Below are 23429 nucleotides of genomic sequence, written 5' to 3' on the forward strand. Positions count from 1 at the left end.
CTGTAGTTACAAAAAGAATGCATTGTCCAATAACAGAAAATAAAAAATAGTTATCATGGTACCTTGTTTGTTTGATATTTTTTTCTCAGATACTCATGAGGTTATCTCCGTGCAGTATCTTAGAAAAAGGAGTCATTGTATCAGATAACCACTCCATAGCTTGGATGTGACTGTATTGTTTGATATTGTCTGCATTGTAAGCTGTTGTAACACAGATAAGCCCATTCAGAAGCACAGCTGTTAAACTGCCAATAATCATGTGGGTTGCAAAAGGAATTCATGAAGTGAATATCATGAAAGATTAGGAATTGTCTGGAGCCTTACTTTTTGTGCTGGTTGTTTTAATTTCAAAAACTAACAAGTGCTAGGCAAGTGAGCCTATACAATAGGATTTAATAAAACAAACTTAATTACACAAATACCTTAGTAGCAAGCACAGAATCAAAACATTTTATATTAATTACATTTAAACTAAAAAACCCTCTAAAATGCTAAATCTTTTTAGTCTTTTTCACTTAACTGTTTAGTATTCCATCATTATAAAGCATCTCCTCAAACATTTGTTATTCTTACTGATCACTTACAGAGAAAAAAAAAAAAACAAACAACACTATATTAGTGCAAGAATCTTGTATTGGCATCGAGGGAGACATTTCTGCCCAGATACTGCATTTGGTGGGCCTTGTAGTTGAAGACCTGGAAAAGGAAGGGTTATCTACAACTTGAGCGAGTTTATTATGGCTTAGTGATTTGCTGATTGATTTCATTTGCTGTCAGTTAAGGCTCTCTTAATGTCAGTTTTCTTTGCATAATGCCTTGAAATAAAGACTGATGAAGTTTTTCAGATTGATGCCGCTTACATAAACTGACCCTGATTTGCCCTTCTGCATGACAATATAAGTGACAGCAGTTAGAGGAAAATATAGCAATGAATATGCAACTTAAGGATTAAGAAAAACACAGTAAACCTTTCAGAATATAAAATTAGGTATAAAAAACTGTATGTTGTGTTAATTTCACAATTGTCTTATATTTAAGAAATAGGCCAGGATAACATCTTAAGTGGTATACCACTCAAGTGAAATTCCAAGAGGATGAGTTATGAAAGGATTAAAAGCTAACTTTTTTTTTTTTATCCCAAATTCTTCCAATTTGTCATTAATTAATTACCTATATATATAAAATAAATACATATAACCTATATTTATGTATTAGTAAACTTTGTCTCATAAATTCACATATCTTGTTACCTATGAATTTTCTCTTTTACGTACTTACATGTATCTTGCAGCAATGCTAATGAAGTACTTTGAAACTATTGTCCTGATTTTTCAGTTGCTGAATTGGTTGATGGTCTAGTGATAGGTACTGCTAGCATCCTAAGGTCACAAATTCCAACACTTTCATTAGACTGTGAAAAGTGTTCATTTTTTAGAATTGGTAAGTACTATTGCTGTAAGTGTTCCAAGACAAAAGCATCTGAAATAGGGCACTCATTTTTTATTGAATACTGTCCACTGTAGAACCCAATTTTATTGTAATCTTCCTTAACGCTTACCTTGCTATAGTCTCTTCCACAGAAGCCAAATGGTGGTAAGAAATTAAGGGCTAGAGAGAAAAGGGTGAGGACTAGAGAGTGCTAAATTAATGGAAAGATGAGTGGAGAGATGTTTTGTAAACCTGAACAATAGGGATACACAGCTCGCATGTTGGCAAGTTCACCTGAAAAGGATTGAGTCTTTCATGGCTTTTGAAAAGATAATGTCCATGGAAAGACCACCATTTATTTATTGTCCTGGAGCCTTGATAGAACGCATACTCAGAGTCCTTTGAATGGCTTCCACATCACAGTCAGTTTTGACAAAATACAGTTCTAAATTAAAGATGAAGAGGAAGCAGTTGCCCACTCCCATTGTGGGGAAAACTCTCAATGCCCACTTAATTCTTGAAGACTATAATTTAGTTTGGAGTTCTTTCTCTTCAGAGGCAGATTATTTTAGAATGGGATGTATTCGTGTGTCCTCTTCCTGGTCATGACACATAACACTAAAGGGAAAGATTAGAGAGCATGATGCCCTTGCTACTGTCTACAGTGCCAGAGTTTCTTTCCAGATAGCTTCCCATTCTCAAAGCAATCATCCCCTTTTTAAAATAAATTTAATATTTTGCAAAGCTAAAGGTTACAAGTTGAAGTTTAAATTCTGAAGTTTTTACAACTGCTTGCAAAGAACACGAGAGTGAATTTTGAGCAGTGAGTCTTCTACATGTCAAAATGTGATGTTTGTCTGTACCTTGGCAAAGGTCACTACTCTAGATGCTTGATTTGTTCTGCATTTATTCTGTGTGAGACTTGCTGAAGATTTTAGTCCTTTGGGAAATAGGTTGTGGGACTGAGTAAACATTTAATGCCTAGAGGGCACATAGAATAACAGTAAGTCTGGTTGTCCCTGCTTATAAACTGGTTAGACAGGGGTAAACAAAGGAAAAAGTATAAGAAACAGGAAAACAATGTCTCTAAAATCTCTCCCATTCTCTAACATTTTAGCTCAAGGACCTCCTGAAACAAAGGTCATGCTTCTGTATTCAGTGGCCTTCAATGTTTTCATTTTTTCTTCTTCTCCATTTATTGTTCCATTGCTTTTTGAATCTATATAAAGTTAAGTATTCATATGACTTGTGGAAAGGACTATCATGGCTTAAGTGTGTACTTTCTGAAAAAATATGTTATCTGTTTGTTTTGCAAATGGCTTCTGCTACTTCATTTAATGTTCTCTCATTCTTGTATTAGAAGAAAGAGTGCATAATTATTCTCAGTTCACCCTCTTTATACTACCTGTGCTTTGGCATCATGTGTCATAGTATCCTCTAAGAAACAGCCGGAAAAGAGCAGGTTGAGAGCCTGTGGGTAAAAATCAAGGATTGGACCAACAAAGGACACCTTGTGGTTGGGGTTTACTACAGGTCACCTGACCAAGGGGAGCCTGTGGATGGGGTCTCCTTGCTCCAACTACAAGAAATGTGCTTACAGGCTCTCATCCTCCTGGTGGACTTCAACCACCCATGTGTTTGCTGGGAAATCCATGTGTCAGGCAGTAAGCAATCCAGAAGACTCCTGGAGTCCACTGAGAAGAAATTCCTTGTCCGGGTATAAGACAGACCATCCAGAGAAGAAGACTTAATGGAACTGGTTTGCTCACCAATGCAGAAATGCTCATTAAAGAGGTTAAGACTGGAGGAAGCCTGGGTTGCAGTGACTATGCCCTGGTTGAGTTTGTGATCTTGACGGATATGGGCCTGGCTAAGAGTAAAGTCAGGATCCTGAACTTCAGGACTCCTGAACTGGAAGCCAACTTCCAGCTGTTCAAAGAATTAGTGGACGAGTTCCCATGGGACACAGTCCTTAGGGACAGAGGATCTGATCAGAGCTGGCAACTCTTTAAGGATGTTTTCCTTGGAGAACATGAGCTCTCTATTCCCATATGTAATAAATCAAGCAGAGATGGTAGGAAACCAGCATGGTTGAACAAGGACCTGCTGGTCAAACTTAGGCAAAAGAAGGAAATGCACAGAGGGAAACAGGGCCATGTGCCCTGGGAAAGATACAGAAATGCTGTCCGGATGTGCAGGGAAGGGATCAGGAAAGCCAAGGCACTGACAGAACTAAACATGGTGAGGGACGCAAAGAATAATAAGAAGGGGTTCTACAGGTACATTGGCTGCAAAAGAAAGACTAAGGAGAGCGTACTGCCTCTGACAAATGAAGATGGTGAACTGATAACAACAGATGTGGAGAAGGCAGACAGCTTAACAACTTCTTTGCCTCAGTATTAATTGGTGGTTAGGCTTCCCACAACTCTTTGAGTCTTCTTTGAAGAAGTCTTAAGACTTCTAGGCAGGATCTGGGCCTGATGCAACTTAACAACTACAAGTCTGTGGGGCTTGATGACATTTATCTCAGGGTCCTGAGGGAACTGACTGATGCAGTTGCCAAGCTACTCTCCATCATATTTGAAAAATCATGGCAGTCAGGCAAAGTCCCCCAGTGGCTGGAAAAAGGGAAACATCGCTCCCATTTTTAAAAAAGGAAGAAAGGAAGACCTGAGGAACTACAGACCAGTGAGCCTCACCTCTGTGCCTAGAAAGATCATGGAACAGATCCTCCTGGAAGCAATGTCAAGGCACACACAGGATAAGGAGGTGATCCAGGACAGCCAGCATGGCTACACCAAGGACTAATTGTTCCTGACTGGTCTGGTGGCCTTCTATGATAAAGTGACTGTATCAGTCGGCATGGCAAGACAGACTGATGTTATCTACTTGGACTTTTGTAAGGCTTTTGACATGATTTCACATGACATCCTAATCTCTAAATTGGAAAGATGTGGCTTTGAAGGGTGGACCATTTGGTGGAGAAGGTATTGGCTCGATGGCTGTACCCAGAGATTAGTGGTCAGGTGGGGGCTGGTGACAAGCGGTGTCCCTTGGGGGTCTGTATTGGGACTGGTGCTTTTCAGTATCTTCAGTGACATAGATGATGGGTTTGAGTGCACCCTCAGCAAGTTTGCAGATGACCCCAACTGAGTGGTGCAGTCGATACAACAGAAGGAAGAGATGCCATCCAAGCTTGAAAAGTGGGCCCATGGGACCTGCATAATGATCAACAAGTCCAAGTGCAAGGTACTGCACCTGGATTGGGACAACCCCAGGCATGAGCAGACTGGGAGAGGAACTCATTGAGAGCAGCCCTGCAGAGAACCCTTGGGGGTTCTGATGAAAAAGCTCGACATGAGCCAGCAGTGCGTGCTTGCAGCCCAGAAGACCAACTGCATCCTGGACTGCATCAACAGAGGGGTGGGCAGCAAGTGGAGGGAGGTGATTGTCCCTCTTTGCTCTGCCCTTGTGAGGCCCCACTTGGAGTGCTGTGTACAGATCTGGGGCCCCCAGCACAAGAAAGATGTGGATGTGTTAGAGCAAATCCAGAGGAGAGCCACAAACAATGACTTAAAAAGGACTTTCTCCATCTAGTGATAATACTTTGCTCTAGTGTATTTTAACACTTTGCCCTGGGGTGTTTTAATTCTCATCCTACTATTAAATAATACTTTAGGCTCTGTAGGCAAATTCGTCTCACCAAGGACAGTCCTCCTTAGTTTTCTTCTTTCAGTGGTCCTATAAACATCCAGCTTTATAGACATAATTCCAAATGTCACTATATCCTTTCCTCATATTCTTCTAAGGAGTTGGATCCAGTTGTTGCCTATTGGCCAGACAAGGGAATGGACCTTATTTGCCAGAATCCCAACCTAATTATTTAAATTCTATTCTGCAATCTGATGGTATTTTTCCATGTAATACAAAATCATTTGGTGCATTTGCTGAAGACAAATCAGAAAATCAGTGTCTTCTAAAATTTTATCTAAAAAAGCTCATCAGATAACAAGTATTTAAATTGTCTGAATGAAGACAACTGGAGCTTTTTCAATGGAAGAGTTGTCTCTTGTCTGCGTCTTACAAGCCTTTCCAAGTGAGCAACTTTCTCACTTAGCTTGCAGACCTCTTGCAGAGAAGGGGCTTAAAACCAGACTCTTGTATTGTGGTGTCTCTTACTCATCCACAAGTTTTTATCGTGTGTTGATTGGGATTTACCCTTCTGAGTTGATGTAACCCATCTTCTATATGACCAATACCAAAAAGGTAGGCAAACAGAATGAGTTTTTCTTGACAAGGTTTTTCTTCAGCTATGCATGAGTTGTTGGTAGAACTAGACATTCAGGGATGACAAGGACCATTTTTCTATTCTTCTTCAGACTATGATGAAAGCAAGACTTGGAAGGAAAATATTTATTTCATACTAAGCTTAAAGATAGTCAATTATCAGCCTTGGTGTTAGTACCACATTTGGCAGATATTGTCAATATTTTCCAACTTTTGTTTTGGAACAAAGAATGCTAATGTGTTTGTTCATTGTGAAGGTCGGTAGTAGATGTACTGTGCTCATACAATTTCCTTGACTCTTCAGATTTTACAAGAGACATTGTCCCTGCAGTTTCTAATACTACATTTTCATGGTATAAATCAGGAATCAGGTCTTGAAATCAAGTCTGATTGAAGCCAATCCCTATGTTTTTTTGTTTTGTTTTGTTTTGTTTTGTTTTGTTTTAATACAAAATTTGGTATGAAGCAAATAAGTTACATCACTGAGTTTAGACAGAATGAATAGAGAACACTTGTCCATGTGGCTATGGCCATTAGAGTTTGTTCATTTATCTGAACACTGCAGTTAAGTTTTTCTAGATCATTACTTCATCATTACTTCGTGTGTCTGAGACTGACTGATGCTTTTTTGTATGCTGGCATAATGAATTTATGCACATAACTGGTTTTTGGGTGAGAGGCAGAAGTGAAAGATTGGTTTGCTATCCAAGGGAACAAGTATACTTTCAGGCCTCCTGACAAAATGAGGAAACATTGCATTAAGTAGGATGAAATATTTTTGTTGAATTAGAATGCAGTACTACCATAAGCACTTCATAAGAAAAGCAGGAGAAATTGACTATATCAAAAAAATTTGTAGCATTCTAGTCCCTGGGTTCCATTAGACCAGGGCATTCACCTACAACCTGATATGAAGATAGACATAGTAATGATTGTTTATAACCACATAATAGCAGTTCTCATATCCACTCTATCTACTCAAAGGGACCTTTGTCACTCCTAACAAATGGCAACTACAGCAGATTATCTTCATCTTTTTGCATGGAAAATATGAGATGGACAGATTTCCCTCTGATTGCATATTTTATTTTATTTTTTGTCTTAATTCAGTTTGAAGATGTTTTAATCTAAAACTAGGGGTTAGACTAGGGTTAGACTAGGTGATCTATATTAGTCCCTTCCAAATTGGGATATTCTGTGGTTGACAAGCTGCTTCCTGTGGCCAGAAAGGAATAAACTAAGTCCCTTCATAGCTCTAGTCAAAATATTTAAGGAAATCTCTGTACTGAGCCTAGCTTTTGGAGGATGATCATATTCATTAGTTGGAGTCAGCGACAGACCTTTTCTACAAGGGTTAAAACTAAACTGATATTTTTTCAAGAGTCCTAAAAAAATATATGTCTCAATAGCGTCTATTTTCCTTTAGAGCATTTTCTTTACTAAAAGTAATTGAAATTGGTCTTAATGGAGTGCCTTTTAAAGCCAGTAAAGGAACTGTATTTTAATTTTCAGTAAATTTGGTTTTACTAGCATTTTGACAAATAGTCATTGAGTTAGTTGTTTTGTTTAGATAGTTCGTGCATAGCATTTCAGAAGAAAAAAAGTCACTCAGATCTAGTACTCACATTCAGTGTGAGGTTGTTTCAGATTTTCCTGTTTAATAACCTCATAGATTAATGTGTGCTTCTCTCCGTGCCTTATGCTGTTCTCATACACATACAAATCCAATTAATCTATTAGACTTCAGACAGTTTTGACTTACTGTTTAGGTAATTTTTATTTAGAAAAAACATTCACTGTTCTTTTTTTTGTTTGTTTGTTTGTTTGTTTTGTACCAGATATCTTATTGGTATGTAGGAGTGCCGTACAATGAGAAGGAATAAGCTTATGTTTATTGATTCTGTTTCTATAGACTTTGTTGTAAAAATAGAATTCTGTACTTAAACTTTTATACATCTTCTGGTTGCAAGATGTCACTCCAATAGACCAAAAGCAACATGATCCAGTTACAAGCAGCTTCTACCTCCACTTGATATTTACATGGATTTTGACAACGTTTTAATCTCGTGTCACCTTAATACTGAATGCTTGATAGGACACTGCAGGTTTTTGAACCTTTATGCTACCTTTTAGTAGAATAAAATACAACTGCTGCTGTTTAGTTCCTCTTATTAGTAGAATGTTGTGCTCATTCTGGGGACATCTCACACTTAGAGTTTGCTATTATTTTCCATGACTACCTGTCCCTCTTTGTTCCCTGCCTAGAATATATGTGGGAAGAGAAAGCTGAAAGAAATATATCAGCGTGGAACTTCTTTCACTTTTCATTTTTTTCTTGCCAAAACCATTTTTTTTGAAAATTATTTTCCCTCCTGACTGACTAAAACATTCTTTTTGTATCAGCAGTTTGAGTAGGGGTATAATATATTGGTAGCATATTCCCTTAGCTGTAGCTTAAACAGTGTGTTCTTTGGGGCAGCAATTGTTTTTCCTTTACATATTACATGCAGGTATGCTTGGCTTTGTGCAACAGACAGTGAGAATGATATTTTGCATGTAAGTGTGTCCTGGTTTCAGTTAGGACAGAGTTAATTTTCTTCCTAGTAGCTGGTAGAATGCTATGTTTTGGCTTAGGATGAGAAGAGTGCTGATAACACCCCGATGTTTTAATTGTTGCAGAGCAGTGCTTATACCAAGCCAAGGACATCTCAGCTTCTTGCTCTGTCCTGCCAACGGGCAGGCTGGGGGTGCAGCAAGAGCTGGGAGGGAACAGACCCAGGACAGCTGACCCAAACTGGCCAAAGGGGTATTCCATACCATCTGGGGTCATGCTGAACAATAGATAGGGGTGGCTAGCCAGGGGGAAGGGAGCTGGACTGCTCGGGGTTAGGCTGGTCAGCAGGTGGTGAGCAATTGCATTGTGCATGTGCAAATGTTTGTACACATTATTATTAGTAGTACTATTATCATCATTGTTATTATTATTATTATTATTGTTGTTATTATTATTTTCCTGTCTTAATAAACTGTCTTTATCTCAACTCACGGGCTTCACTTTCCCGTTTCTCTCCCCCAACCCAGAGAGGGAGTGGGGAGGGTGAGCGAATGGCTGTGTGGTGTTTAGCTGCCGGCCGGGTTAAACCACGACAAAGTGTTGTCAGCCTATAAAAATATGCAGTTTGTTAATCCTGTGAAGTGGTAATTTGCTTGCAAGGTCCATTACTGAGTAGTAAAGGTTACAGATAGCTACTTTGCTGTAAAATTATCAGGATTCTTTCTACGTGATTATACCAACAAACCCATTGCTTGATAGTCTTAATCTGTCAGTTTCCAAATCAATGTTATTTCTGAAACTCTTCTACTTTGTAATAATTTTGTTGGCAATTGTTGTTATGCCCATCCACTGTGGTTTCCAGTAGAGGTACTTTCCTTTCAGTCTCTATTTCAAAGCTCCCTTTTCAATTTTCTGGTAGGAAGTCATGTCATTACCTCTTGTAGAGAATCTTGCCTTTTATTTAGAGCTTCATTCCCTTGGGCTATCTTCTGAGAACTTTGGGGTAAAGTAATTGTTATTGAAGGAAAGGGGATAGAGTTAGGCCCCGTGTGTGGCACTGAATCATGTTGGGTTGGAAAAAAAAAAAAAAAAAAGTTGTAACAGAGCTGACCTGCTTTTTGGCACATTTAAATTGTGCATGCCACGCTCGAATGGAACCCAACAAAAAGTTTAGTGTCGAAATGAGATACAAGGAGAATAGATCATTAAAGAAGTGCCAAACAGCTGCAAAAGTGCAATTTTGCTGAATGCTGATTCCCTTGAGTTTTTTTCCTGATTCCTGAGAAGCTGCTGTATTTACATCCTCCACTGATGTTGCCACTAGACATTTTGGACTATGGGTCAAGGCAGACAGAATGGGATTTCAAATGTTTAAGTATATGATGGAAATGAATTTTAATCCTTTTTCCCTAAATACAGAAAACCTAAATATCTATTAATCTGAAATCTTGCTTCTAAGAAAATTGAAAATTAATTGGGGTATGTTTTAACTTGTGGACATTTTAAACTAATCTTATTTATTATAAATATATATTTATTTATAGTTTGAAGCAAGGCAGCAATGACAGGCATTGTATAGGTTATCTATTAATCATATAGAACTCCAATCTGTGGAGTTTTATTTTCACACCAGTTGCCTTTGCCTGCACTGCACTTCAGCCAAATTCTGTACCCTAAAAAGAATTCTCTGTCTTTTCAGATTCTCATCTAAGCACCTTGTTATAGTGAAGTTAATCTTTCATTCTTCTGAAGCCCATTCATTATTCCTTCTCTTGTTCTTTTTCATCTTTTTGTATATGTTGCCCTTAGGTAAATTTACTACCTACTAATATTCTTTCTAGTTCCAGAATTTCCTGAAGGGAGAACCTAACAGGCAAATGTTAATTTTGACTTTTTTTTTTAATACTTCTTTTAAGCACATTGTGCAAAGTAGATGATCTTGTTATTCTGGCTGCTGTATGTGATGTTACAAATGAAATGCTTACATTGTCAGGCTGTTAGTCTGTGTGATACCTTTTTGTAAGCATCATTTCACACCAGGTTGCCTTTAGCTTTATTCCCTCTAAACAGGAGATACAGTTCTGGGATAACAGCAAGTCCTGAATGATCCTGTGTCAATCATACTGTATGGAAGTTAAAATATAGAAATTGGTTCTTAATCACTGGGTATTTTATTCATAGCTGTAGAATAGTCTAAAACCTTAAATGCATACTTCCATTTGCAATTATTTAGAATTCATAATATGTATAAAAATGGCTTGTTTTAAACTGTGTTCATTCTCATTAGAGAAGTACTGAGGGTAAGGATGACAACATGTATGGTGTTTTAATTTGGAATTTTTATAATTTATAATAAACATTAAAACTTTGATGAGAGATCTGCTAATTTGCATATGCTGATCTGTATATTTCATGTAACATTTCTATTATGACTGAACTGATAACAACTGAAGTTTGAGTAACCTCTGAATTTCATAAATTAATTTAAAAAATAAGCTGAATTTTCTTCACATGTCGTGTTTCATGTTTCTTAAAGGTTGTTGTGTACTAGTTAGTACAATGCTATTTTTAATTTAAGTTTTTCTAAATATTGGAGTCTTCCAGTCTGGTAAATTTGTATGTGAAAAAGCTGTTTTAACGGCATTGTAAAGCACTGTGTGCCTTAAAATTTATGGTTCTAGAAGTGGTGTACAGAAGGAGATGATAAGTTATTCAAAAGTAAACAGGGAATATTCATTCTTTTTTTCTGGGTCTTCTGGAGGACTATCTCTAATGTTAAGTGTCCTCAATCCATTTTAAGATTAATCTGAAGAAATAAAGCACAGCTTAAATTGTGCAATTTTGCTCTGCTGTTCACTAGTTTGTAGTATGTGAACAGCATTAAATTAGTTTGTCTCATTTGTACTCTCAACTCAAGCTTGTCAGCTGCACCAACCTGTAGCATAAGCCAGAAGTATGTATGAATCATAGAACCATAGAATAACCCAAGTTGGAAGGGACCCACAAGCATCATTGAGTCTGACTCCTGGCACCACACAGGTCTAGCCAAAAATTCAGACCATATGACTAAGAGCACAGTCCAAACACTTCTTAAATTCGTACAGGCTTGGTGCTCTGACTACTTCCCTTTGGGAGCCTCTACCAGTGCCCAATCACCCTCTTGGTGTAGATCCTTTTCCTGATATCCAGCCTGACCCTCCCCTGTCCCAGCTCCATGCTGTTCCCTCGGGTCCTGTCGCTGTCCCCAGAGAGCAGAGCTCAGCGCCTGCCCCTCCGCTCCCCTCCTGAGGGAGCTGCAGGCCGCCATGAGGCCTCCCCTCGGCCTGCTCTGCTCGGGGCTGAACAAACCAAGGGACCTCAGCTGCTCCTCATACATCTTCCCCTCTATACCCTTCACCGTCTTTGTAGCCCTATGAGTACCTTCATATTAAAGATGAAACATCTGTGAAAAGGTCATAAGAACCTTCTTCCTTATGTCTGCTTTGATAAAAATCATCTGTTAATTTCACTTAAAATATGTTTATTTTTTTTGTTGAATTTCATATGTTTTCTTTTATCTATTTACATGCTTATCTGCCTGTCTTCAGAGAATGGAGCACCAATAGGTGGCTATGCATATGGCTTTGCAATGCTCTTGTCTTGTGGCTTTTTTTTAACAAGTAGGGGAATCAGGCAAAAGGACAAAGTGTGAAATGTTCAGAATCTTCACAGTTCCATTTCCTAAGAAATCAGGATTTGAAATTTAAAATACTTTATTCCTTTACCAAGGGAATATCACTTTCTTCAATTTTTCAAAATGTTCTGATTCAGTTCAAAGATAGTTAAAGCGTTTATTGGAATTTCTAGACTAGGATGCTGTCTTAAACAACAACAAAAAAGTTCCTTAGATGTACTGAGGCTCAATGTAACTTGTCCATTGAAAACTACACTTGAAAGTAGAACTTTGTCACTCTTGCAAATTTCATGAAAATTTCAGGAGAAAATTGCAATTTTCAAGACAAAAGCATGCTTTCTCACAGAATCACAGAGCAGTTGAAGTTGGAAGGGACATCTGGAGGCCATTCAGTCACTCCAGTCAAGCAGGGCTACCTAGAGCCAGTTGCCCAAGACCATATCTAGATGGCTTTTGACCACCTCCAAGGAAGGATACTCCACACATTCCCTGTGCAACCTTGTTCTCATGCTCGATCACGTGCATAGTAAAGAAGCATTTCCTGGTGTTCAGACAGAACCTCTGCTTTCCATTTTGTGTCCATTGCCTCTTGTTCTGTCCCTGGCCACCACTGAAAAGAGCCTGGCTCCATCCTCTTTGCACCTATTCTTCAGGTATTTACATACACTGATGAGATTTCCCCTGAGCCTTCTGTCCTCCAGGCTGAACCGTCCCAGCTCTCTCAGCCTTTCCTCATAAGAGGAGAGGGTGCTCCAGGCCCTCAGTCATCTTTGTGGCCCTTTGCTGGACTCTCTCTGATATGTTCATGTCTCTCTTGTACTGGGAGGGCGCACAACTGGACTCATTGCTCCAGGTGTGGCCGTGCCAATGCTGAATATAGGGAAGGATTACTTCCCTCAACTTCTTGGCAATACTTTCTGTAATGCATTTCAGGACATTATTAGCCTTCTTTGCCACAAGGCCACACTGATGGCTAATGCTCAATTTGTTGTCCACCAGAGCCCCCAGTGCCTTTTCTGCCAAGCTGCTTTTTATGAGCTGGGTGGTCCCATACACATGTATTTGTACATGGGATTTTTCCTCCCCACATTCAGGACTTCTCACTTTGCCTTCTAACACATCATGAAGTTCATTTCAGCTCATTTCTACATCATGTTGAAGTCCCTCTGGATGGCAGCATGCCCCTCTGATCTATTTGACACTCCTCCAAGTTTTGTGTCATAAGTTATTGAGGGTACATTATTTCCTCATCATCCTGACCATTAATTAAGATGTTAAATAGGACTGGACCCACTGTGGGGTAAACCTCTAGTTACTGGCTTTCCAAGTAAACTTTGCACCACTGATCACTGCCCTCTGGGCTCTGTCATTCAACCAGTTTTCAGGTCACTGTCTGCCCACCCAGCCCATACATCTACGGCTTGTACATGAGGATCTTACAGGGGACCATGTCAAAGGCCTTACTGTAGTCCACATAAACAATATCTACCGCTCTTCTCTGATCCGTCAGGCTGGTCATTTTATTGTAGAAACTTAATGGGTTGGTCAAGCATGACTTCCCGCTGGTGAACTCATGCTGACTACTCCTGATGATTTTCTTGTCCTTCATGTACCTGGAAATGGTTTCCAGGATTAGGTATTCCATCACCTACCCGGGGACTGAGGCAAGGATGACCATCCTGTAGTTCTCTCAGTCCTCCTTCCTACCCTTCTTAAGGACTGGAGAGGCATTTGCTTGCCATTAATATTCATGTGTTTCTTCCAATCACCATGACTGAACAGAGATTATAGAGTGGCTTCACAATGACATCTACTAGCTCCCCCAGCAGTCGTGGGTGCATCAGGGTCCACGGATGTACGTCTGTCCAGTCTGCGCTGTACGTACTCCATGCCAACCTTAGGAATATATTTTTATCCTGTGAGTCGCAGTCAGTTACCTGGTGAAGTCATGCTTTTTTTTTTTTTTTTTGGGAAGTCCTGACTTAGTATTGGAGCACTACAATTCTGACAATGAAAGCACTTCTACCATTATGACTTGCTTCGCCTATTTCAGTAGCATATGATGTAGCATATTATGTAATAGTGAAGTCTTTTATAACATAAAACATGGGGTGGAGTGAAAGGTCACTGTAAAAACCAAGTTCAGCTGACTGCTTCTTTTTCTTTGATTAATGAAGAGTAATTCATTATAATTATTGCTGTTAAAATTGTAAAAACTTAAGTAATTTTAACCACTGTTAACTTGTATCCCCTGTTCCATCCTTAGAATGACTTCGTAATCACAGGATCACAGGACTGCTAAGGTTGGAAGGGGTCATCTGGTCTAACCCTCCTGTTTAGGCAGGCCCACCTAGAGTCAGTAATGTTTAAAATTCATATTATCCAGCCTCAGAATTACCATGCCCTCCTTGGTTAAGTCTTCTCTCCACTACTCATCTATCTGAAAAGTTGTTAACTTTTAAAGAGGTCTGAGTTACATTAATATTGGTTCCTATAATGTTCAGGGATCACTTCATCTGACTTCTCTGAATAGAAGTCGTGTTCTGATGTATATTTTAAAAATGTTTATATTTGTAATGGAAGGCAAATTTTTATTGTTTCAGATGTTCTGTTCCCAGTTTGCATGTCTCAGTATTACCAATACATTCAAAACAGGAAGTGCTCGCTTAAGTGCAGATCTTGCAGATATGTATACATGTCAAGTTTTGTGCTACAAAAACTGATCAGGAGGATTGCTGAGTATCTTACATCTTATTGCTATGTACACTTAACAAAAGAAAGCACTCCTTAGCAGGAGAGCAACAGAATTCTGCAGAGCAAGATGGCCCTTCTCTGAAATTCTATTAACAGGTATTGTTGGTTGTTGAACAATTTCCAGAACTGCAGATATATTTGTATCTGTAAGCCAAAAACAGGAATCTAAATTAAGCTGCTAGACTCCTTCAGGAACTTGTTTAATAATTATTTGATAGATCTTCTAATATGTCAGTGACCAGACTCTATCCCCATTTCATGAGTATCGAGTTTCCTAGTAAGTGAAACTTTTACTGTGGAAAACAGGTTTGTGACTCAATGTGCAACTGACATGAGCTATGGAAAATCATACATAAATGAACGCCTTCCAATGGCACATCTAAAAACCCAATGTATTTTCCTTCCCATGGCATTTAAAACAACTCTTCTGCGCACTCATTCTCAAGGATTTCATGTCACCCACTGGAAGACCCCAAAACACTGTTTTCCCTAACCTGACCCTGAGTGAGAGAAATCCAAGCTGACCCTGATGCTTTGATAGGGTGCTGGAATATGCAGAAAAGAATGCATACCTATGGTGCAAAAGTGCTACTTTGCACATTGCTAAAGAATTGTAAATAACTGAGAAATTGCTTCCTTCTGGGCTAAAAAAATCTAGGTGTTGTAGAAAAAAGTTTGCTGTACCTGAAAATAAAAGCTGGAGAATTAATATGTTTTCTCTACATTGATTCCATTGATTTTTGGACTTTTTAGACAAGACAAAAAAAAAAAAAAAAGCTGAATTTCAGCGATGAAGGAAATGATACTGCTGTTTCAGATAACTGTATGGGCTTATAGTGGCTTTGGAAATGTAAGGTATGTATGGGCTGGATTTGGCTTTGATTTTTGATTTTGATTTTGGATTTTGAATTTGGATTTGGATTATATATGGGCTACATTTGGAAATGTAGGGCTATGTAGATTAGTGGCTTCACTAACTTTGAGGTAGTGGGGGTGGAAGGAATCCTCTTTATGCATTCTAACTTAGTGATACCTTTAAATATCATGTGGGAAGTAATCAAAGGAACACACAAAATTTATTTTTTTTCCTGTGAGACACAGCTTCTTGAGACATATTGTTATAATCCTTGCTTATGAGTCGCAGGCCCACTCCATGGAGATATTTCCTCATATCTGATTTTAACATATGGACAGTTGTTGCTCTATGAAGGCTCTCATGCAGTTTTGTATGGAGTGTAAGTTGTATTCACATTGTTGTTTGGTATTGTTTGTCAAGGGCTGCAGCATTTTCGTGAAGTAGAATGTAAATGAAATAACCTTAAAATCAGAATCAGAGCTCACAGAGGCAAATTTATAAAACTATGTCAATCTACTTCTAGGACTAGCACTGTGGAATGGAAAATATTTTGGATATTCTTTCTGATGAGAAAAGATATGATGGTATTAATTTACCACTGTTTTCTACATTTAACAATGAAAAAATGTGTTTGACTCCAGATGCATCAAGTTTTTTTCTCAAAAGCAGTAGCATGTTTGAAAACAAAGAAAGGAAAATGGTAAAAATCTTTGTGAATGCCTGTTTGTGGTACTAAGTTTATTTTTGCCTATACCACAGAATTACATTCAAAAGACCAATTTCATATTATCTGTAATATGTTCATACAGTAGAAACTCGCTACAGGTCATTTCAGAAGGGAAAACTGTAACCTATAAAATGTGATTAACCAGTTGTAAGGAAGTCCAATAATCTCAACAGTGTTATACTATTTAGGGTAAATATAAAGTTACCAATACTGCCAAATCATTTGTACTCTCTTGTGCTGCTAACTTTATTATCAATCTGATCAATATTACACGGTTGGGACATTCTTCTACTATATACATGAAAACAATTATATTTTCCCAGCTATATAGTAATCAGATTATTTACTTTCAGGGTTCTGTAGGTTTACTCTGTTTCTTTTGTTTCTTCCAAATTAATTTTTTTTTTAAACGTGGAGTGGGAGGATTAGTAACTCAAGTTGTTTTGATAGTATGAACATTAACCTGAAGCTGTATAGTGATTCTTTGGAGAAGATACGAACTTTAAGCTGAAACACTGTACTGATTCTTTATGAAAATAAATTGAACTTGCACTGTCTTACATGTACAGAGAGTGAAAAGTAGTATCAGCTGCTCATGGCATGTTTGAAAATAGTTCATCAACACCTTCTAGTTAGGGTGCACAGCAATTTTCTTTAATGCTATTAATGTTTAAGATAACAGAAAGAAAATAAAGACCCATTTAAGACTTTTAAATGTTTGTCCTGAGAGTGAAATTTAGCTTGCCTTCTAACCTTTTGTTTGATTTCTTTGATTAATAAAAGTTAGCTCTTGTGTAATGAATTTGGGCATATGCTATTTGGCATTAAAGTATATCCTGCCTGGCACTGATTATTTATTTTACTTTTTAAAGGCCATGATTAAAAGTTTTGTGGATGTCTACCAGCTTGCAAGTTCCAGAGTTGACATGTTAGTGAGAAAAACAGCATCTCATCAGCTTCACGCTGCAGTGCTAAAGTCCAAGCTCCAAACAGCTTGTCTTCATGAAAGTGAGAACTTACAATTGGTAAGTCTGCTTTTCAACTAATTTTTGTCGTTTGGATGTAGTTTCTGAGCATCTCCCTTCATGCTGTACAGTTTCTGCAGTGGCAAGAGAAACCTCTTGAGACTTTTTCAGAAGAGAAGGGGTGATAAAAGTTAACACAAGGATTAATTTTACTACCGTATCTTCTGGGAGAACCCGCTCTTTGTTGCTGTCACTGGAAAAGTACACATAGTGATTTCTGTCTTTGGCAGTACAACAACCAGCTGAATTTTGGACCTGAGGAATTTAACCGTCTAAAGATACAGCAGCCTATGAAAAGAAACCATTATTAATTATGCGTGTAAAGACAGTGTTAATTAGGATGCATGATTTTTTTTTTTTTTTGTAGATGGTGATGAAAATGCATCTCACTAAAGGAAAACACTGTGATCCCATTATAAGGTTAAAATCCAATTTAGAGATCATTTCTTGTCTAAAATGTTGTTGTCCACAAAGACACTTGAACTTGTTTAAGGCTAATAATGTGATTCCTCAGATCTGAGAAGTGTCTTTAGGGGATTGTTGGATGCAGATGTATTTGTCACACAGGCAAGACACATTAACTATCAAAGATATGTGGTCAAGTATGTCTAGAACGAGACTGTTTCAGTTGTGCAACTTGCAGACACTTGATAGATTTCTTCTCCATCTTTCTTCACTTTTGCACACAGGATTAAGGAGAAAGCTTTAGGAGGTGGGCTTTTTTTTTTTTTTGCCTTTTGTTGTTGTTGTTGTTGTTGTTTTTCTCCTCATCCTCCTCATCTTTTATTCTTGTGAAGCAAAGGGCCATAAGGAAAATCAGGATTGTTCGATTTTCTGTTTGAAACATAAAATCCTGAAGAAGAGAGCAGTCAAAGCAAATGGCACAGACACCTCAGCAAATATATATCCAAAGATTGTGACTATCACTTTTGTTGTTTCCAAAATAATTGCATTAATTTATTATGATGCTTCTACATTAAATCAACACAATACAAAATTAGCACAAATAGAAAATATATTCATCAGTGCTGAATTTCACTTTTAAGATCTTGAGATGATAATTGTTGAATGAAAGCATTGTTTTATTTGTGGCTGTGCAACCTTTCTGAAAAGCTCAATGAAATTGCTTCACGGAAATTGCTTCTTTTCTCCTCCAACCAGCCTTTCTTTATGTTTCTACTAGGTTTACATGTGTCCTGCTGAGCCTGTGCCCAGTGTAATTGGGTTGCTCCTTTGCTTGTTATGATTGTTTTTGTTTAAATCAAGATGACCACTTGTATACTAAGGATTGGGAAGTGTGCCAAACTTGCTGCAGCAAGGTTTGCTTTCATTTGGATTGAGAGAGCTTTTAGCAAAGATTCTACTAGTCCTGTCTATGGAGGTCTATGCAGTGGCTTGATTTGTTACAGTGAAAACAAACAAACTGCCTCCCCCCCCAGCTCTCTGATGCCTGTGATTAAATGTAATCCTTTCATAAGTAATTGGTGTCTGCCTACAGTATCAATGTACAGATGATAGTGTTTGTAGTTTAGTACTGTCTGTGTAGTACTTCTATACAACCTGCTGAGGAGACAAACAGTTCTTTTAGAGACAAGGTTTAATTTTAACCTCAGCATAAGTGTTAATCGAAAGTGTTCTAAAATTTGTATGTAAAGGGGAAAAAAAAATCAGAATGATAGTTTCTCAAACTTCCTTGAAAAGAATTATATGTGTCTATAGGGTATTGTTTAATATTTGTATTTTCTATAAAATGTGTTCCTAATATTCACAAACATTGCATGAAACATGAGTTTTAGTAACTTCAGGCACCACAGCTTTCCAGCATGGCTTATATTTTTAAGATTCAGATGACAAGCTCCAATTCTGATTTTGAGGAAGTTTGCACTAAGTTTCCTTTTGTATTAAAATACAGCTGACTTTTTGGTTGATTATTTTCAGTGAAACAGAATAATGCCTTTTCTCAGCCATCTGTTGGGTTTCATAATGATAACACACTTAGTTGTTTTCAATCATTGTTTAATCACATATCCAATTCAAATAACAATGCAAACAAAACTTTTTCATGTAGGAAACACAGCAAGTGGATGTGGTGTCTTAATCAGTTTAGACTGTATTTTATTTTGCAGAACTTCTTCTGACATATGCCTGTGTTCCTAGAACAGTGAGGTCAGTGCTGAATCAAATTTTTGAAAAGTTTTTGAGGTGCATGCCAAGTGAGTGGGCACCTAGCTTATAAGACCAATTTTTATATCACTGTGTTATGACTGTCTCTTGGTGTCTTATACACTGGTTGTATAACATTATATGACCTCCCAGATGTCTGTTGCAAGTTTGGGCAATTTATCAGCAGTGTCTTTTGCATGTTGAGAAGGTGTTGCCTTCCGAATTGACTTTTTTGTATTGAAATTTGCTAACTGCATCACCTTTCTTTCTATTCACACCACTTCTCTTCTGTTGCTTTTATTTTTTATTTTTTATTTTTTTTTTTCCTCCTTCTAATAATTGAACAAATCTGATTCAATAAGGCAACATCAGTGATTTTGACTTTTCATCCTATTCTAAGTGTTTGAATTGACATCTCCATCCTTCAGTCTAGTTCCAGGCCAACCACTTTCCTTCTAGTCAATAAATTTTAGATTCTGAGGTTGTTATGTGTGCTCATGCTAATGCCAACAGAGAGGAATATAAAGGGATATGATTATGATGGACAGAGGTGAAATAAATGCTGGAAACACAGTTTACAGAAAAGAGGATGTGAGGTGAAAGGATGTCAAGAGCAGAATATATGTGTGCTCGTTGTTAGAGTCCACCTGTCTGTTGTACTCATCTCTGCTGATTCTTCCTCTGTGCAGATGAAGGCCCCGTGCAGATTTCATTCTTGCAACTCTTTAAAATTCAGTATGGCTAAAATATAGGCCATTATTTTTATAGCTAAACCTTCTTTTTCCTGTTGTTCCCTGTTTCTGTATCTGTTTTCTCTCTCTCTTTTTTTTTTTTTTTTTTTTTAATTACTTTTCTGCTTTTTTCCTCTACCAAATGCTTACGCAACTTCCCTTACATTTCTAAAATGTCTTTTTTTTCCCCTGTATTTCTGTTATCAAACCATTAACACATTGTAAAAGTCTTTGCAACCCTAAGTTTCAGTTTTCTGTATTTCCTTATTTCTTTAAATTTACTTTTTCTGAAGTGCAACTGCTGCAGTCATAATTCTGTCCTCTGTAACTTGCTGCATACCACATTTAGGGCCATATCTATAATTGGTAGAGCTAGTAATAATAGTAATAATAGTTCAGCTAATAATGTGACATTGGTATGGCCATATATATACACTTGTCTATGAGGATTTAGGCTCCAGAGGAAGAACAGAGAAGCCAGCGGTCAGCCTCTAGCATGAAATAAGATGGAGAATTTCACTGAGCATTCATTACAGGACTGGCACTGCCATTTTCTCCATGAACTTTAAGAAACTCTTTTCCAGTTATAAACTTCTCATTGGCCTTCCCTTTATGTGTCTGTGCCCTTATGCCCTCTTACAACTTGCCTTAGGAAAGCTTAGTGTTCTTGTAAGGTGGTCTTAGTGGAAGTTCTTCATAAGTAGGAACTGGACATATAAGGAGAGAAGATACCAGCTAAAATGTTACAATATTCCTTATTTTTTTCCTGCTTATTTTTTGTTCAGCAACAGTTAGTAATGTAAACATCACAAACTGGACTGTGCTTATGGGTTTCCTATTAAGGGAACACTTGCCAATATTTTCACAGAACTGGACTCTACTCCTTTGATCCATTTTACTTTTTCAAATGCCTGAACTTATTACTATGCTTGCACTTTCATTCAGAGTTGTAGTAGCAAGTAGGCTTTGAACTGGGAGCTTTTAAGTGCAGTACTGTACAGTAGTATAGTCATAAGCAATTATTTTGTGGGTGCTATGAGGAAAAATGTGGCATCACATTAGTCACATGGCAAGCATGAGTCCACGGCTAAGGGAATGTGTTGCTACAAGCAGTGCTGTGGGGAGTGGGTGCAGTGACACTGTATTTTCCAGTTCCTGACATGTATCAGGAAGTGACAGAATTCAGTCCAATATAATTGTGCTCCAGAAGGTGTTTTTGTGGCTTTCAGCCCTGAGATTTTGTGCCTGGTGCCAGTACTACTGTCAGAGTTTTAAGGATGTGAAATATTCTGCCATCAGTTTTGGCAAACAAAAGAAGCCCTTGTAACGCTAATCCAAGCAGTCAGGTGTCTCTCTGATCCTGAGTGTACTTTGTGGCCCATTCCACTCGGTGGCATGTGCGTGTAGGGTAAATCACCATGGGAGGGAAATGGGGCACTATATTTAATAGTCTCCCAGAAGTATGCAGATGATCTAGTTAGTGACTTTTTTTTTTTTTTTTTTTTTTTTTTTTTTTTGTGGCTTTCACGTCAGAATCAAAGGAGGATAGAAAATGAATGAATAAAGGGGAAAAGATAGTAACTTACAAAGCTGATGAAGAAAGCTTTCTATGCTGTTTTGGAGAAAATTAAATTTGGGGAGTCAAAGGGATAACTTCAATTGTAAAGGTAGAGAAGGCAAGTTTCAGATGTAGAGAAAGTCTGTAAGAAAAGCAGAGTTCTCATGCAATGAGCCATGAAAATAACTGTTGTCTTTGGATGCTTCTCCTAACTCGGGTTGAAAATCAAATCACTCATTGCTTTATGTGGCTTTGCATCATCCTTCCTTTTTTTTTCCCCTCCATAGTTGTGTCTTTGTCTGTCTTTTGTCTGAAAATTCCTAGTAAATTTTATCTTGTAAAGTACTGCAAACGTAAGGATTACAAGTTTCGGTACGGTGAGAGAAGCAACTAGAATGAACCTACATGTGGGAATATTTTATATATTTTATTGAAAACAGAATTAAGCAGAAAGTATACTTCATACTCAAAGCAGCCAGCTCTCGGTTCTCATGACCTACTTGCATCTTTTTGATGGGAGGGAGACTTACCAGTTAACTACACCACTGACACTCTCTTCCTACTTAGCCAGACTAGTCTGGTCAGTGCATGTCTTTCCCCATACCCTTTGTTTCCATGTCACTGGTTCAAACAACATTTCAAGGCTGGGACCTGTCTCTAACAGGGATGCAGCATCTTACATTTAGAATTATGAGAAAGGAACTGGAGAGGAAGAAATAGACCACTGCCTTTCACTTGCTGCAGAGGAGAAAGTCTCGAACTCCATCAGTGTAGTGTTAAATGTCAGAGAAAGTCTTTCATGGGCCAGAGCCATATCTCTTGTGTTAGAACATGGAATGACTGATGTAGCTGGGGGAATTCTTCCCAGATGTTGCAAGAAGCAGATAGGTTCTGGATGAAAACTTTGCTTGGCTTTTCCACTACTTCATGCTAGCCTGATGCACAGTTCAACCAAAAAGATTTTTTAAAAGATTTGGAATCGAACTGGTTTTGTAAAAGATTTGAAGACACTAGTTTTTAATTTTCCATGCAAAGAATTAAGCAGACTTTTAAAATTTAATATTTTCATTGTTACCTTTGTTTTGTAGCATTTTCTTGGCAATAATCCAGGGCAGAATTCAGTAAGAGGTAGACCTCAAATAACAGTAATTTTGCTCAGTACTGTTAATTACCAGTGCATGGTTTATTTACTGTGAAACATACGAATATTCTTAAAGTGGTAGAAGTAAAGGAAAATACAGCAGCCCTTTAAGGAGAATTTCTCCACTATTGAAATAATAATAGACATGAATATGCAGAAATACCAGAATAAGCAAATAATAATAATAATAAAAACCTATTCTATTTACTAAGCTTGATGTCTTTTATCAGGATAAATCTGGAAAGCAGTAGTATCTACCAGGGACTCATTTTTTTACTGAAGTATTTGACTTTCTTACCTGACTGTAAGCAACTGACCATCAGTTGCCAACTTAACTGCATAGCCAAGGAATGCAGGTATCCTGGTATAAATGCTCACCTTGTTATGTGGTATTGCTTACATAAGTAATAGTTGTAACCGAGCAGTATAAATCATATAGTTTAAACTATTTGCTTATTATGTAGTACAAATAAAAATATAATAATATGAAACCAATATTTTATATCACATTCTGTGACTTGGGGCAAGGTGT

The 23429-nt window shown here is 37.8% G+C and overlaps 1 protein-coding gene across 1 annotated transcript in view; it reads left to right on the forward strand.

Annotated features, from left to right (window-relative positions):
* Positions 1-23429, forward strand: part of CCDC171 (coiled-coil domain containing 171) — a 172668-nt gene that overhangs the window by 133749 nt on the left and 15490 nt on the right. Inside the window, exon 23 of the mRNA XM_084304666.1 lies at positions 17152-17304. Coding sequence (XP_084160792.1) covers positions 17152-17304 — 153 coding nt within the window. The remainder of the gene's footprint in view (positions 1-17151; positions 17305-23429) is intronic.

The sequence above is a fragment of the Netta rufina genome (assembly GCF_964035555.1).
Source record: "Netta rufina genome assembly, chromosome: Z".
In the NCBI taxonomy this organism is placed as follows: Eukaryota; Metazoa; Chordata; class Aves; order Anseriformes; family Anatidae; genus Netta; species Netta rufina.